The 15,790-nt window shown below is 38.9% G+C and overlaps 2 protein-coding genes across 14 annotated transcripts in view; both read left to right on the forward strand.

The window, feature by feature from the left end:
• The window catches only part of TIA1 (TIA1 cytotoxic granule associated RNA binding protein), a 36,106-nt gene extending 26,182 nt beyond the window's left edge, over positions 1 to 9,924 (forward strand). For 7 of the 11 annotated variants that reach the window (XM_043917520.1, XM_043917525.1, XM_043917523.1 and 4 more), the window contains 3 exons: positions 222 to 345; positions 1,203 to 1,348; positions 2,277 to 5,337. In XM_043917520.1, coding sequence (XP_043773455.1) covers positions 222 to 345; positions 1,203 to 1,348; positions 2,277 to 2,403 — 397 coding nt within the window. In that variant the 3' untranslated portion in view covers positions 2,404 to 5,337. Of the gene's footprint in view, positions 1 to 221; positions 346 to 1,202; positions 1,349 to 2,276; positions 5,338 to 7,540 lie in introns of those variants that run through there. The other 4 variants (XM_043917522.1, XM_043917524.1, XM_043917527.1 and 1 more) reach the window with 2 other exon arrangements.
• Positions 9,925 to 11,811: 1,887 nt separating this feature from the next.
• C11H2orf42 (chromosome 11 C2orf42 homolog) overlaps positions 11,812 to 15,790 on the forward strand; it is a 37,523-nt gene continuing 33,544 nt past the window's right edge. The window contains exon 1 of one of the 3 annotated variants that reach the window (XM_043917518.1): positions 11,812 to 13,845. The gene's annotated coding sequence lies outside the window, so the exon portion shown is untranslated. Of the gene's footprint in view, positions 13,903 to 15,790 lie in introns of all 3 variants that reach the window. The other 2 variants (XM_043917517.1, XM_043917516.1) reach the window with 2 other exon arrangements.

A 15,790-nucleotide genomic window follows, 5' to 3' on the forward strand; every position in this document is an offset into this window, starting at 1 on the left:
AGCTTTTATTAAATTCACCACAATAATTCCTTCCTTCCAACACAAAGGCAAATCATTTTCTATTAAGAGAAATTTCTCGAAAAAATGAAAACATAGGCCATTTTATTCTCTAATATTAACTTCCTGTTATACCTCAGGCCCAGTTTGATTTTTTCAAATATGTTTTATTTATAAGTACCTTAAATAGTTTATATTGTAATTCTTAATACTATTTTCAATAGGTTCAATTCCCATGAAAGTGCAGCACATGCAATTGTTTCTGTTAATGGAACTACCATTGAAGGCCATGTTGTGAAATGCTATTGGGGCAAAGAAACTCTCGATATGATAAATCCTGTGCAACAGGTGAGAGGGTTCTTGACTTTGCAGAGTAATGGCTGGGTAATAGGTATTTTTAAATGAAGTTGTTAACAATCCTTGTTAATGTTTCTAGCTACAATGATGGCATATAGGGGCTCCTCCTACATGTATAATATTACAGTTCCAGAGTGATGGTTCATGGATGCAGTGACATGATGAATGTGACTGCCTCAACTAACTCATGCTCACACCACAGTGAATTTTAAAATGTTCTAACAAACCTAACAGGGTATCAAATTTTTTTCTAATTCTTAGTAGACTTACATACTATTTGGAGAACTCACAAGCATGTTTGAATTCAGTTGAAACAAAAGCTATAAAGATATTTAGGACCTTGGCGTTTTCTTCCAGATTTTGCCACCTTTGTTTTTCCAGGCAGCTCTAGTAGTTCAAACTTGATCCCACAAACATTTCTATGAGGAAATAGTAAATGAAACATCAAGATAGGATTGAGAAAATCCTAAACTATATAACTTTATTAAGTAAACTGAATATAAGATTAGTCTTCATATCTTCCTTATCTAAAGGAAACAGTCATATGGATAATTTACAAAACACTTAAATGTTATCCTGAAAAAAAAATGTTATCCTGAGTTGAATATTTATTTCCAGGGCATTACCTGCTGGCTCAAAGAATATGGCATTTAGAGCATCATCGTAGAGTTGAAGCAGTATGACCTCACTGTTTTTTAGCAGTGACAACTTACTCTTGCTTATCCTTTAGTTTTCATTGTAATGATGACTGTATGTGTTATGGCTGTTTATTTGTGGTATATAAGGACTGTATATGCACCTATAATTTCAAATAATACTGAATTATCTGTTATAACTTTACTTAACAGCAGAATCAAATTGGATATCCACAAGCTTATGGCCAGTGGGGCCAGTGGTATGGGAATGCACAACAAATTGGCCAGTATATGCCTAATGGTTGGCAAGTACCTGCATATGGAATGTATGGCCAGCCATGGAACCAGCAAGGATTTAAGTAAGCACACTTGTTCTTTTCCTTTATTATTAACCTTTGAAAATGTCAAGAACTTAGGAAGAGATTTTAAGTAATTAGCAGGTAATGTGGCCTTCTATCTAAAGCATAGCCTTTGAAGGACTTAGAGAGTTTTTTACTTTATGGTTTTAAGTGTGTATCTTTAAAAAATTGCCTGCAAATGTGTTGCTTTGATTTATAACCAGCATTATAAGGACTTTGGTAATGCTTGAATGACTCAACAAATATTTAAGTAAAAAATAGGAACTTAATAGCTGTTAAGGTTTTTATGTGACTAATGGTCACTAGCCTTTCTTGGATACAGTTACTTTGATCCTAGTTGCTTTATTCATTAGACTTTTTTCCTGTGCAGAAGGGTTTATTCATACATTGTTATACAAAAGCTTCTTTATATATCCTGAATTGTGCAATTTTACTTAAATTTCTGAAAAACACTTTGCAGTTTTTATTTTAAATGAATCTTGTTATGTTGAAATATTTATAAGCTTACAATACTAATATTTTAATTTCTTCTTTGAGTATTATAAATGCAAGTCCATATTATACCAGATAATCGAGATTCTTTCAGACAGTGACTTGTTCAACGTATGTCAAACCCCAGGAGAACAGTTCTGAGATTAAAGATGAGTTTTTCTGAGTTCAAAGGGAATAAATGTTTATAGATAAAGGATGTTTTCTTAGCTCTAGTTAAACTAACAGAACTAAACTGCATAAATTAAAGCTACATGGATCCTTATTTTTAAAAGAAAAAAACCTTTTGTCTTTGCTTTCTCTGACATAACAATTATTCTTATATTTGGGCTTAAGAAAAAGGATATTTCCCACATATGTGTAATTTTTTCTTGGCATTACATTTTATTTTAATCAGTGGATTTCCCTTCCCCTCTGCTTCTTTCACATTCTCCACCAGTCAGACACAGTCTTCTCCACCATGGATGGGACCAAATTATGGAGTGCAGCCACCTCCAGGACAGAATGGCAGCATGATGCCTAATCAGCCTGCAGGGTATCGAGTGGCAGGGTATGAAACCCAGTGAAAAAGGACTCCAGAATCTAAAGTCAGGGGCTTAAGGCTACAGGGAGTAGTAAAGCCGTTGTTTACTTACAGATTTATCAAATCAGTCAGAGCAAATGTCAGATACAGTGTATTTATTTAAAAGATTCATTTTTCAATCATGAAATTACTTATCATCCACATTGTTTTAAAAAGAAACAAGATGCTGGATGTCTGCCAATTTTTGCCTTCATTACCTTTTTTGATAAAGATTCTCAGATCCTTGTTTCAAATACAAATGCAGGGATTGCTGCCACTTTTTTAAAATTGAGGCAGAAAATTGCACAATGTTGAACTTTTTTCCACTGAAGTAGTGTGCAGTTCTAGTTTGCATTCCTGATATGATTTAAAACATGTAATATAAAGATGTAAAAAAAAAGAAAAACCAAAACTGTGCAGAGTCTAGAAGTTCTTTGTAATCTTCAGCTAATGCACAATTCTGTTTTAGGTTTTTTTGAAATAGACATTGTTTGAGCTGTCCCATCGCCACTATTTCCCTCTGCCGTTTTTAAATATAAATTATTAGTTTACATCATTTTTGTATCTACATTTTTTCACAAATTTGTCTTGCCTTATTAAAGTTCTGTAAAATACACTTAAATGGGGAAAAAAATGATGTTCATTTAGATTGAAAACTTTTCTCAGATGGATTGATAATTGTATTCATCTTGTGTTTTATATGAGAAGGTGCCTCAAGAATTCCCTGTTTAATCTGTTTAAAAGGGTTTTTATCTTCTGTGATAAACTTTGCTGTGTACCAGGAATTATAAAAACAAAAACTTGTTACTAAAGAAAATCTCTGAAATGTGATAAGTTCTTATGAACCCATGTTAATTTCATATGTCAACTTCTATATTTACATGTATTATTTCATTATGTAAAATGTTTTAGCAATTTAATATTTTGCACAGTTACCAAACTTTGTATGTCATTTCCTCCTTAAAGGCATCATGCAGAGTCGACAGGAGATTTATAAAGTTTTGTTTGCATGTGAATATCAAATACACACTTTGGTAGTCTTTGAATACAAAGTCATCATCAGCTCTTGTTTTTCAAGAATTTTGAAACACAAAGTTGTATGTAAAAAAATATATTAATTTGCCATATTCTAGTTATATTTACTCAAAAAGAGTAAATCAACTTGATTTGAATATGTACAAACGATAGCTGTGAAACTGTAGAATGTCCTTACGTCAGGCACAGGGGTTCCTTGTGAACTCCAGAAGTAGCCTGAATGACCAGCCAGGCAAAGCATTTTTTAAATGTTCAGAGGCCAAAAGATCAACAACAACAACAACAAAAAACCCTTGAAATCCTACCTCCTTAAACAGCCTTCAAAGAGGAGAATCCTCAGTGCAATCATTACTTTGATTCTTTTGGTACCTGTTTTCCTGTAGTTCCTAGTTTTATTATTTTGGGTTGGCTCCAAGCATTAAGAAGTTTAATTTTTTGATGGCATTGTTCTAGTTTTGAAATTTTAGTACATTTCAGAGTCTCTTTGAACAATAGTGGGAGATTTTGTTTGTTTTGTTTTGTTTTCTGTAAAAGTCACAAACTCTCCTGTTTGACTCACAAAGGGAAAGGATCCCCAGTATACCTATTTGGATGCTTGGTTGTTCTTTTTAAGACCAGAGAGCTCCCAGTGTTTTGTTTAGGAACAGAAAAGGCCCGTCGAATCTTAAGAGATTCCTGGCCTGTATTCTCCAGGTAGCAGCAAAGGAGCCTAAACTGGTCTCTAAGCCAATACTCCAGTAAACCAGAGCCCAGGAAAGACAGCTCATAAATGTGTAATTCTCTGGGGCTCAATTCTATGCAGTTATAAACACTTGGGAATTTTATTTCCTTGTTAACTTCTACAGATCAGGGCATGCAACCAAAAGCAGCTTAAATGAAATACTCAAAAAATGAAATAATAGGATGCTGTTTTTAGATTCTTCTGGTTTATGTTCCTGTTTTAGGACCCTCGTCGTTTTTCTCTTATTCAAAAAAATTTTATGTCCTATACATCTGTGGACTGCAGGGTAAATTATTTGGGCATAAATAAGCAAAAGTGTAGTTTTCCTTTCATTTTGACTGTCTCAAGTAATAATACTTTTTATTAGCCAATATTTTTTTATTGCACAATTCTAAAATGTACAGACTACTTTTTGAGAAGAAAGTAGTATTACTCAAAGGGTTACTACTGAACAAATTTGCAATTCAGGAACATTGCTAACTTTGCTATAAATCTTATTCTCAGTGTTAAATCACTTTAAAAATTTACAGTCTAAAAATCATACTGGTATTAGTATCCAGTAAGGAAATTACAGTTTTTAAAATGAATTCATTCTCTGCAATATGCATTCAGATTTTACTTTAAAATACATCTGGTACTGTAAAGAACCTGAAGTGGTTCACACTTAAGGGGTTCATTAATCCAGTATTCTTTGCCCTGACTGTTTGGATATTAAAGTTCCTTTATGTTTTCTATAACCTTTGGGATCTGCTTGCAGTGATTATTGTGTGTGAGATTTTTTTTTTTCTTTTTGGTCTAGCCATATTGTTATATTCACTCAGGTATTTGTTCAATTTCTTTTTAATCTTATTCTAGAAACCATGCTTTGCATTGGGATACTGCAAAGAATTGCTGTAGAGAACTTACTATATGAAATCAGGATCTCATTTTCCTTGTGTGATATTCTCTCCCTGTGGAAAATGAGATTCACATTCTTGTTTTATTCCTGTTTTGTTTCTGTGCTTACTCAACTTCCTTTTGTATGTGTTTTAAGAGTTCTGTTACTTTGGAAAAGATGGTTGGTAAGGACTAGTTTGCATAGAGAATTAGAGTTGAGTTTACTAAGAGCTACAGGGTGCTCTTGAGGTTACAGTTGAATTGGAAAAATAAACTGTGTTTGTAGGAAATAAAGAGCAAACCCTTTCAATGAAAGAGTGATGATTTCTAAACACAAAATCTTTTTTGTGTACAGAGTTATTGCATTTTTTTCCAGTGACTACATTTTGACTGTTTAGAACTTGAAGAACATACCTCTAAAACAACAAATTTTAATTTAAGAACCTTGAGTAAAATGTATATGAATGAGTCTCTGTTGAGTAGTACTTTACACTATGGCCTCTGAAGTTGGAGGCTGAAGTTATTCTGATAGCAATTCACCTAGAAAAGGAAAAAGTAAATTTTTGACTCAGGGTTAATATGCTTAAATGAGTTACTGCCCAGAAAGTAGGAGTTAAGCAGATTTACATACTAGATAAATGAGATCCCTAGCTTATCTGTTTTCAGCTCTGGAAGACCAATAACCATACTTAAACATGTAAGAAATGGCAACCCACTCCAGTATTCTTGCCTGGAGAATCCCATGGATGGAGGAGTCTGGTAGGCTACAGTCCACGGGGTCGCAAAGAGTCGGACACGACTGAGCGACTTCACTTTCTTTCACTTTCACTGTGGAAATACTAAGCTGCTCTTGAGGGAAAAGACAGATGCTAATATTTGAGTATCCTCACCGACTCAATGGACATGAGGTTTTTTTTTTGGGACATGAGTTTGAGCGAGCTCCGGGAGGTGGTGAAGGACAGGGAACCCTGGCATGCTGTAGTCCATGGGGTCGCAAAGAGTCGGACACAACTGAGCAACTGAACAACAAAACCAAAAAGTAACTGGCCACCAGTCCTCTTCGAGTGGAGTGTGCTGACCAGTAAGCCCTGCCCATGTACACAAACCTTCCAAACAGGTTTTTAGTGCTTCACTTTTCAATGAAGTCAGCCAAAGGTCACCAGAAATTGAGAAGAACTTTGACTGCAAAAGGTAGAGCTAAATAAAAAGCAACTCTCAAGAATCTGAAAACTTATACTGTATTCAAGAAATTAGAACAGAATACTAATAAAATGTCACAACAAGAAATGAGAATAAATAAATTCAGTGAGAGTATTAAAAGACAAGGAGATGTTCTAGAACAGAAATCAAAAGTAGAAAAAATAAATATGGATCAATTCAGGAGGTTTATAATATAAAATCAATAAGTGTTCCAAGAAGAAAACAGAAAATAGGGGAGTGGGTAGAATTTATTAAATAAAGGAAAATTTCCCTGATGATATTTTGAGTTTTAAGATTGAAGAAAGGCTAATGTTGAGTTTGCACAATAAATAGGAAAGATCCATATAAAGCCATACCACTATAAAATTTTAGGATGCCAGGCCTCTAAGGGACCCATCCTAAAATTTACCAGATAGAAAAAGGATTGAGAAAAATACCCAATGACAATATTGAACCTAGGAATCAGTGGGGCACTATCTTCAGAAGTGTAAATGAATTATGGTTCTGGGTCACCATAGAATAAAGACTAGATATGTTAGTTCATAGAAGACTGATTCTCAGGGATAAACTGTATAAACTCCATCAGAACAAGAATAAGTCAGGAAAAAAATACAATGTAGTATATAGAAGCAGGATCAAACAGGAGTGAGATAATAGGAAGTCCTAGGATTACAGTTGTGAAGAGACTTGGCAGCCAATCCAGATTGATAGTCAGCAGGCCAGACTTAAGGCTCTCTAGAGGTCAGGCTGTGTATTGTGAGAAGTTTCACAGAACTGTGGAGAATGTGAGACTAAATACTGGAAAATCAGGCAAATGGGAAGAGACAAGCCAGGGAAAACATTGTGTAAGAAAAGAAACATTCCCTGAGCCAAGTACATGTACCAAGCTAATATTTCTTGTTTTCCTGAATTATATTCATAAATATTTGTACTATTCCACTGCTTTGGTTTTCTTTGGCAACTCCAATTGTATGTTGGATTTCCTCTGCCTGTCATTGATTTCTATCATTTGTTCTTAATTATTTTTTATCTTTTCATTTGCTTTTCTTTTTTGGCCCCGTGACATACAGTATCTTAGTTCCCTGACCAAAGATCGAACCCGCGTCCCTTGCTTTGGAAGCATGGAGTCTTAACCATTGGACCGCCAGGGAAGTCCCTGCGTTTCTCATCTCTAATCTCTGTTCCTTAATGTGCTTCCTGTGGTATCCTGACTCACTTGTGTTCCTTTTAATGTAACCTTCATTTCTGGGGAAAAAAAAAATTTTTTTTTTCTGTTTCCTAAATTCTACCAATTTCTGTTTCACTTTAGGGACAGCTCTTCCCTGAATTCTTGTATTTCTTAGCTGCATTTGCTTCATTAGATTTTTAAAATTTACACTGGAAATGTCAGTGTACTATTTTCAACTGCTTTATGGGAACATTTTCTTGTGAGTTTTCTCCGGGGAAACTCTGGGTAAGTTTTGCTGTCTTTCTTATTTTTAATTACAGTGTCTTGGTACAAATGCTGTGCTTACTCCTTTCTGTTTATTCATATTTGAAATGGTTGGTTTTTTCTAGACCAAGTACCAGCAGGAGGATGAAGGGGAAAGACCCTGTCAGGGTTTCTTGCCTCCCTTCTCTGTGGCTACAATGAATTGTCTCCTTAAAAGTGTAGCCATGGTTCCTCTCTGGGATGAGACCCTGTTCAGAAGTTCTGTGCCAGCTGAGCGCCCTTGATTCCTTCATGTGCTCCATTAAGTGACAAAACTCTTGACTTCAAAGAGATCCCCTAACTTGCTTTCTGAAAGACATCTCCTCTGGACCCTTTGGGCACTTAACACATCTTCCCTCCCTGCCTCTTCCAGTGCTCACATGCTAGTTCAGTCCTTCCTACGGCTGGCTCCACTCACGGGTTGGCTCTCAGACTGAATATTTGCAAGTGATTTCTGAGGTCTGCCACTACCGGCCCCCTCCTCACTCCCTGTCCTTCCCCTACAGCACTCAGTTGGCCTCCCATCCAGTACCACACTTCTTCTCAATGTGGAATGTGTTGAATTTTCTCTGTATCCCTGGCTTCACTTAAGATACTGTTTGTGGGAGTCGGTGGTCATAGGTTTTCCTTATTGCTCCCTGTGGTTTCCAGGAGAACGGTAAAGATCCAGGTACCAGACTGCTAACCTTTCTGCCAGAATCAGAAGCCCAAAGGAATCTTTTATAAATTTAGATCTGATCATGACTCTTCCCTTCTTGAAAGTCTTTGCTTCATATTATATTTAGGATGTAATCTAAAATCTTAGGAAAAGACCATGATGCTGGGAAAGATTGAGGGCAGGAAGAGAAGGGGGCAACAGAGGACGAGATGGTTCGATGGCATCATTGACTCAGTGGACATGAGTTTGAACAAACTCCAGGAGATGTGACAAACAGGGAAGCCTGTCATGCAGCAGTCCATGGGGGGTCACAAAGACACGACTGGGAAACTGAACAGCGACCAAAATCTTTAATACGGCCTGCAGTTGTCTTCTAAAGTGCTTACTCAACTTCACTGCAAGCCACTTTATATATCAGAATCCCACCAGAAGACAGAGACCACCACTAAAATTTGAAAAGGGAAATTTTAGTGTAAATAGTGAAAAATGGTTAACCCCTAGAAGGAGTCCAAAAATTGCAAGTGCAAAAAAAATAAAAGCTACTACTTCTAAGCAGAGTGGACAGTGCAGAAGCTAAGGGTTCAGGAGAGCACTTGAAGTTTCTAACCTCTTCAAAGTAGGCTTGATTATCACAGGAACCTGCAGCCTGGTAAGAAACATACCAGAAGGCGTGGGCCAGACCTATTCCTTAGACGCTGCCTACCACTGGCCAGAGTTGATCTTTAGAAATGGTCCACCGGGTGAGGGAGCTAGGGTTGCCAGATTTAGCAAGAGAAAGCACAGTCCAAAATATTACATGAAACATACTAAAAGTTATGTGATGTTTAATGGTGTCCTGTATTTTATCTGTCAGCCTTTGAGGATGTTACAGGCTGGTGCAGCCAAAGCTGCCATAGAAGCAGCTGCAAGTGAGGAAAAGTGTAGCCTGAGGGTGTAGCAGGGGCAGGTCCAGAGAACCACTGAGGGGAGCACCCCTGTGTCATCTGTACACTGATCCATTGGCTTGCACACTGAATACAAAGATTGAACCAGAACCCATAAGGAACATTCCTTCCTGTCATTGCCTTGTGTGTTCCTCTAGTTCCCTCTGTTGGCAGAGCCTAATAGTGAGCCGGCTGGCACAGGTGAAATGCTTCATAAAGTAAGGCATAGCAGGGTGGATTGGGGATCAGGACTCCCATTGCAGAACCCTGCCGTGTGAATGCCTTTTGTCTGTCTGCTGTTTGTCTTCAGCTCTCCACTTAAATGTCTCTTCCTATAAAACTTCTTCCTTTCTCTACCCACAATCTATATCAGGAGCCTCTCAAGTCATCTTATAGTTTTCCTTAGAGCATTTGTCATAATTTTAAATTATATATTTATGCAATTATATCTTTAAAACCTGTGTTCCCCATTAAAAGCTGGTGACTGTTTTCTTCAAGTATATATACCCTGTAGGTAGTAAATCATTTAATTGATTTAATTATCTCAATCTCATTTTAAACAAATGGCTTTCTGCTGTGTGCTGATAGTAAGTACTACCACCTAAAATACTGGGTGTGAGGTGATAAGAGCTAAAACCAAAGGACCAAACCAGGGCCAATTCTGTGAGATCTACCTTCCAAAATATGGGGTGTAGGCACCTAAGACATTCAGGTAGAAATATCCAGTAGATAATGGTGTAGAATTTGGAAGGGAGATCCAGGCTGGAATAGAGATGGGAGCCATCAGCATTTAGGTGGTAATCCAGCCCAAGGACTGGCAGTCACCCAGAGAGACAGTGGAGTGAGAAGAGGACTGAGGACAGAACTCAGGTCTATCTGCATGGAAGGGGGCAGAGACAGCTACGCTTGCAAAGGAGAATGAGGAAGAGAGCTGCCTGATGGGGGAGAAATACTGAAGGCCCATAATGTGGTAGAGATCAGGAAGGAAACAAAGAAATAGTAGTCAAGGGTCAGGTGTGGCAGAGGGAAAAGTGTTCACTGGATTAGCAATAAAGAAGAAATTGGTGACTTTAAAAACTAACACTTGCAGCGAAATAGTATGAACAAAATGTGGATGCAGTGGGTTAGGGAGTGGGAGGTGGGGATGTTTTAACTAGTGCAGACTGCCTTCCTGATTTAGTGGGCTGTAAAGAGAAGGAAGCAGAGAGGAAGGAGCAGATGGGTTTAAGAAAGCAATAATTTTTTTAACATCTCAAGACAATAAATTATGAATAAATCACAAAGGTAAGTAAATGATCACCAAAAACAAAACCTCTACTGTTCACCCATTTGGAAATACACAACAAAAAGATACCTCTGTTTTATATAAAAAACTGGAACAACAGTTCAAGAATGCGTTTGTGTGCATGTGTGTACTATTTCTCTAGGATACTTAGAATTGAGAGATGGATTAAAGAATGTAAAGTGTAAAAACTGTATGATAAAAAAAAAAAAAAAAAAAAAAAAAAAAACTGTATGATACATATTGTCAGATTGCCCTCTTAAAAGTTGTATCATTTTATACTCCAACCAAAAATGTCTGAAAGCACCCATTTGCCCTGCTTTTACCAATGCTGATTGTTATTAAGCTTTCATTTTTGCCAATCTGAGACATGTAAAATGATCTCTTTTATTTCCCTGATTGCAAGTAAAGTTAGTGATTTTTTTTTCCCCATGGTAATTGGTTGTTTGTGTTTCTTTTCTGTGACTTTTCTGTTTATGTCCTTTTGTCTTTTTGACCTCCAAGGACTTTTAGACATAGTGATTGCATATTGAATAATAAATTACTGAAGCCCATGCGCCTAGAGCCTGTGCTCCACTACAAGAGAAGCCACCACAGTGAGAAGCCTGTGCACTACAATCAGAAGCTCCTACTCGCCACAAATAGAGAAATGCCCTTGGAGCAACGAGACCCAGTACAGCCAAAAAATATATATATTTTTTTAAGAATAATAGTATCTTATGTTAAGTGACAAAAACAAGTTGCAGGAGAAAGATAACATTTATCTTTGAAAGTAATAGAGGAAGTTTTGAAAACAATACTTTTGAACTAGACAGCTTTCTTAAAGAACTAAGTATAATTAGAGTGAAAGCTAGGCTCATGCAAATGGAGAAACTCTAGATTCTTAAGGTCAGGAAGACAAGGTTATCTACTATTACCTTATTAATTAATTATTTCCAGGACTTACCTGGTTGTCCAGTGGTTAAGAATCCACCTTCTAAAAAAAAAAAGAATCCACCTTCTAGTGCAGGAGACACAGCTTTGATCCCTGGTCAGGGAACTAAGATCCCACATGCCTAGGGGCAACTAAACCCACACGGGGCAACTGCTGAGTCCGTCCACCCTAGGACCTATGCTCCCCAGGAGAAGCCCACACACTGCAACAAAGACCCAGGAAAGCCAAAGAAGAAAGAAAAATAAAAACCCCAAACCTATGACAATTAGAAAAATACTATAAAACAATGAAAGAAAGAAGTGGGTAAAAAAATATTAGCATACTGAAATAAAGGCCCCTATTTGTATAAAGTCCTTATTTGAAGAAGGAATTGAAGAACCCAGCGTGCCTGGCTTGGAAGAAAGAAACCTCTTTTAGAATGAGGTTGTTTGGAACATATAATGTGTATCAGCTGAAAACCCACAGATCTCTTAGGATGCATTTGGGCAATTTCATTGGAAAAAAATTTAAACACACTCCCTTTACAACAGTCAGTTGTGACACTGTTAACATTTTGGTCCAGATAATTCTTTGTTGTAAGGGCTGTCACCTATGGCATCTACTAGATGTGTAAGCAGTGCTCCCAACTGAGAACAACTGCTTTGTGTAATCACTTGACACTAATATCAACAACCAGACGTTGAAAGCCCACCGTATTATTAGGTGATCATTTAGATGATCCAGGATATACTTTAAAAAAAATTTTTTTTGGCTGCACAGGCTCTTCATTGTATACTGTGGACTTTCTCTAGTTGTGGCGCATGGGTTTCTGTCTTGTGGCACATGGGCTCTAGGGCGTGTGGGTCAGTAGTTGCAGTGTGTCATGCAATGTCATGCAGTCCCTCCATGACATGTGGGATCTTAGTTTCCTAATTAGAGATTTAACCCACCTCCCCTGTATATTGGAAGGCATATTCTTAGCCACTGGACGGCCAGGGAAGTCCCGATCCAGGATATTCTGATGATCATTTTAAATCTTGAAAGACAAAATTGGAAAAATTTCGTGGAAAAGAAAAAATGTGCCCTTCTCACCCTACCTCCAGATTAAGAAACAACATAGCAAATCTTAATCACTGAAGGGACCTCTTCTCTTATTAATAGTTAAGAAGACTAAGGTTCTGCCAGCTAAAGAATGTCACTCACCATCTGGCTCTATAAGGATTAAGTCATTAGCCACTGCAGTCACTGACCTTCAACACACCTTGAAGGGAGTTCAGGGTGGAGATCAGAAACAAGGCACTCTGTGCTCTGGAAAAATTGGGAGAATAGGACTTCATGTGGATATTTTCAGGAGATTTATGAACCTAGTTTCCTGCATCTTTCCATACTTAGAAAAACACTAAAATCATTAAGATACCTGTGCTTTGTCACCAAAAACACCCCTCTACCAACTTGTGCTTTATGGCACATACCCCTTCTCCAAAATCATAGATGTGCTATGCCTTCCCCCCAACCTCTTCACATCACTTCCTCAGAGCTGAGAGACTGTCTCATTGACTACAGTCCTCAGTAAGCCCTTGAATATAACAAACACAGCTCTCACCTTTTTATTTATTCGTATTATTTCATTTGACAGTTCTCAGGCGACCAGTCCACAGTGCAAAGATTAATAAGTAGCAGGATGAAGGCTAAAGGTGCAGGAAATCTCATTCCGGGGTTTTTCAATACATGCAAGCCTCACCCTTAACACATTGGTACTCAGCAGCTATTGTCAACAAAGGGTATGTAGATTTATTCTGTGCAATTCCATGGACCAAAACTAGGTCATGCCGAAACTCAACTCAATTCCAACCCCTTCTAAGGGAAAACGTTCAAGTAATACGTCAGAGTATAATTAAGGGAGAAAAAATAACTTGATACAAACACACAAGTGATAGAAACAGCGAATACTTTGGTGGACAACACTCCCTTGACAAAACACTAAATCGCAGCCGACATTGCTAAAAATATAGAAAATCTAAGACTTGCATCAATGACGGATGGAATTCTACTCAGAAACAGGACTCACTCAGGCCCGAAATAGCCATGACCAGCCCTAGAATTGTCTGTGCCTTCCAGTACCAGCAGAGTTGTCCAGAGCACTCTTGCCATAGCCAAAAAAAATCTTAAGTGGTACAACCGCCTGGTAGGAGCAGATTCCACCACTTGATTCCGCAGCGATTGTCCGCTGCCTCTAGGAGGAGGAAACTACAACTCCCGTCAGACAACGCGAACTGAGGCGGGGCGGCTCTGACCAATAACGACTGTCGTTACAGCGAACAGTTTGGCCGCGTTTGTAAAAGGCCGCGGCAGGCGAAGAGAGAGGAGGTGAGGGCGGTCATCAGCGTGGGAGCCTGGGGCCGCAGGGTGGGGGGCGCAGGGCAGGTAAGGGGACTGTGTTGACCGAAGGCGTGGGCGACAGTGGGACAAGGGCGTACAGCCGGGAATCCCGGCGGATAGCGTTTCCCAAGAGCAGGGTGCTGGCCGAGTGATGCTTCTACTCGGGCCTACTTAGGACCGGAAGTGAGCGGTCGCACGGGGAGGATGCCGGGAAGTAGGTTCCCGGGTGATGCGGCTGGGGGCGGGCTGCGTCCTGGAAGCCAGGTAGAAGGTGCGGGACTCGCCGGCCGGGTGACGGGGGAATCTTGGCCTTTCTCCGGTGTTCCGAGGTAGCGCAGGGCAAACGGAAGCACCCTGGACCTGAAGTTGAGAGTTCTGGCTCTAGTCTTGCCCCTTCCTCTCTTTTCTGGTTGACAAAGAGTCCAGCAGATTCCAGACTCACCTTAGATTATCTAGAGGCTGGCCGAGGAACAGGAATCAAATCCCTGCTTTCTCTGGGCCACTGGTAAAATAATACCTGTTTCAAAGTATCATGGTGAGCATTCCATGAGTAAATGCATGGGAAGGGCTTACTTGTACTCAATAAATGTTAGCAAGTGTATGTTTTATTCATGGTGCTCGTTCACTTACTGTGCTTCACAAGAATTAAACAGCGTTCAGCGAACTGAATATAGCTCTACAGCCAAATGGCACACGGCTGAAAGCCCGCCACCACGGGGAGTGTTCGTGGGGTAGCTCTTCCAGCCCGTCCCTGTACACCATCCGAGGAGGCTGTATAGAAAACTTGCCCGGAAAAGGAGACCCTTCTTAAGGCAGAGCTCAAATACAGATTCTTTATGAATCTGCATTCCTTCTCAGGTGGGGCTCAGCCAAAACTCAATCGGACTTGACTTAGGAGGAAATGGGAACTCACTATGTTGATCTTTTAATTAAAACCGTTCAATAGTGTCAGGACTTAGTGAAGCTCAGAGAGTTAAGTGTGAGGCAAAGTGGCCGGTAAAGAATGAGTTTATTAGCATAGGAGGCTTGTGAGAGATAAAAGACAAGCAGGCCAGCAAGGGAGCACAACCCTGAGAACTGTTCAATAGGGCTGCATTTTTATAATCACAGGAGAAGTGGGGAGGAGAGAAGACCACCTTCTTCCCCATTCTTGGACCAGCATCAGGGCTTACATCATTAGTTCCTCCTTTGACCGTCTCTGGCCTAACTGGGACTGTCCTGGTGCTAATTAAGTCATTTGTATATTAGCAAAAGGCTGGTAAATTATACTAAAATATAGCGGGATTTCTAAACTTAACTAATTATCCTACGCTATCCGTCTCACTTACAAACTGTGTTACTTGTTCATGTATGCTTTCTGTAAGAGGTAATACTCGTGGTCAGTTGCTAAGTCGTGTCTGACTCTGTGTCCCCTTGGACTGCAGCCTGCCAGGCTCCTCTGTTTATGGGGTTTTCCAGGCAAGAATACTGAGTGAGTTGCCATTTCCTCCTCCAGGTGATCTTCCTGACCCAAGGATCAAACCCTCATGTCCTGCATCTCTTATATTGATTGGCAGGCGGATTCTTTACCACTGAGCCATCTGGGAATCCTAAGTGATACTAGTACAAGTTTAAAATTCAGATGTTACAAAACAGTGAAATGTGCATATCCCTCCCTCTTTCCATTTCCCAAGTCCCCAGTCACTTCTTCTGAGGCAATACATTATATAGGCGTGTGTCTTCCCTGTTTCCATTTTTCTCTTTTAAACCAAGAGTATCACATTAAACATGAAGTTTTATACCTTTTTTTTCACTCCACAGTGTATCTTGATATTTGTTCCTTATCAATACATATAGATCTGATACTTTTTAATGGTTCTATGGTAGCATATTTTATAGTTACACCATGATTTATTTAGTTAGCTCTTAGATTGTTTCTGTTCTCGTGCAGTTA

The sequence above is a fragment of the Cervus elaphus genome, chromosome 11, assembly GCF_910594005.1.
Source record: "Cervus elaphus chromosome 11, mCerEla1.1, whole genome shotgun sequence".
NCBI classification, from domain to species: Eukaryota; Metazoa; Chordata; class Mammalia; order Artiodactyla; family Cervidae; genus Cervus; species Cervus elaphus.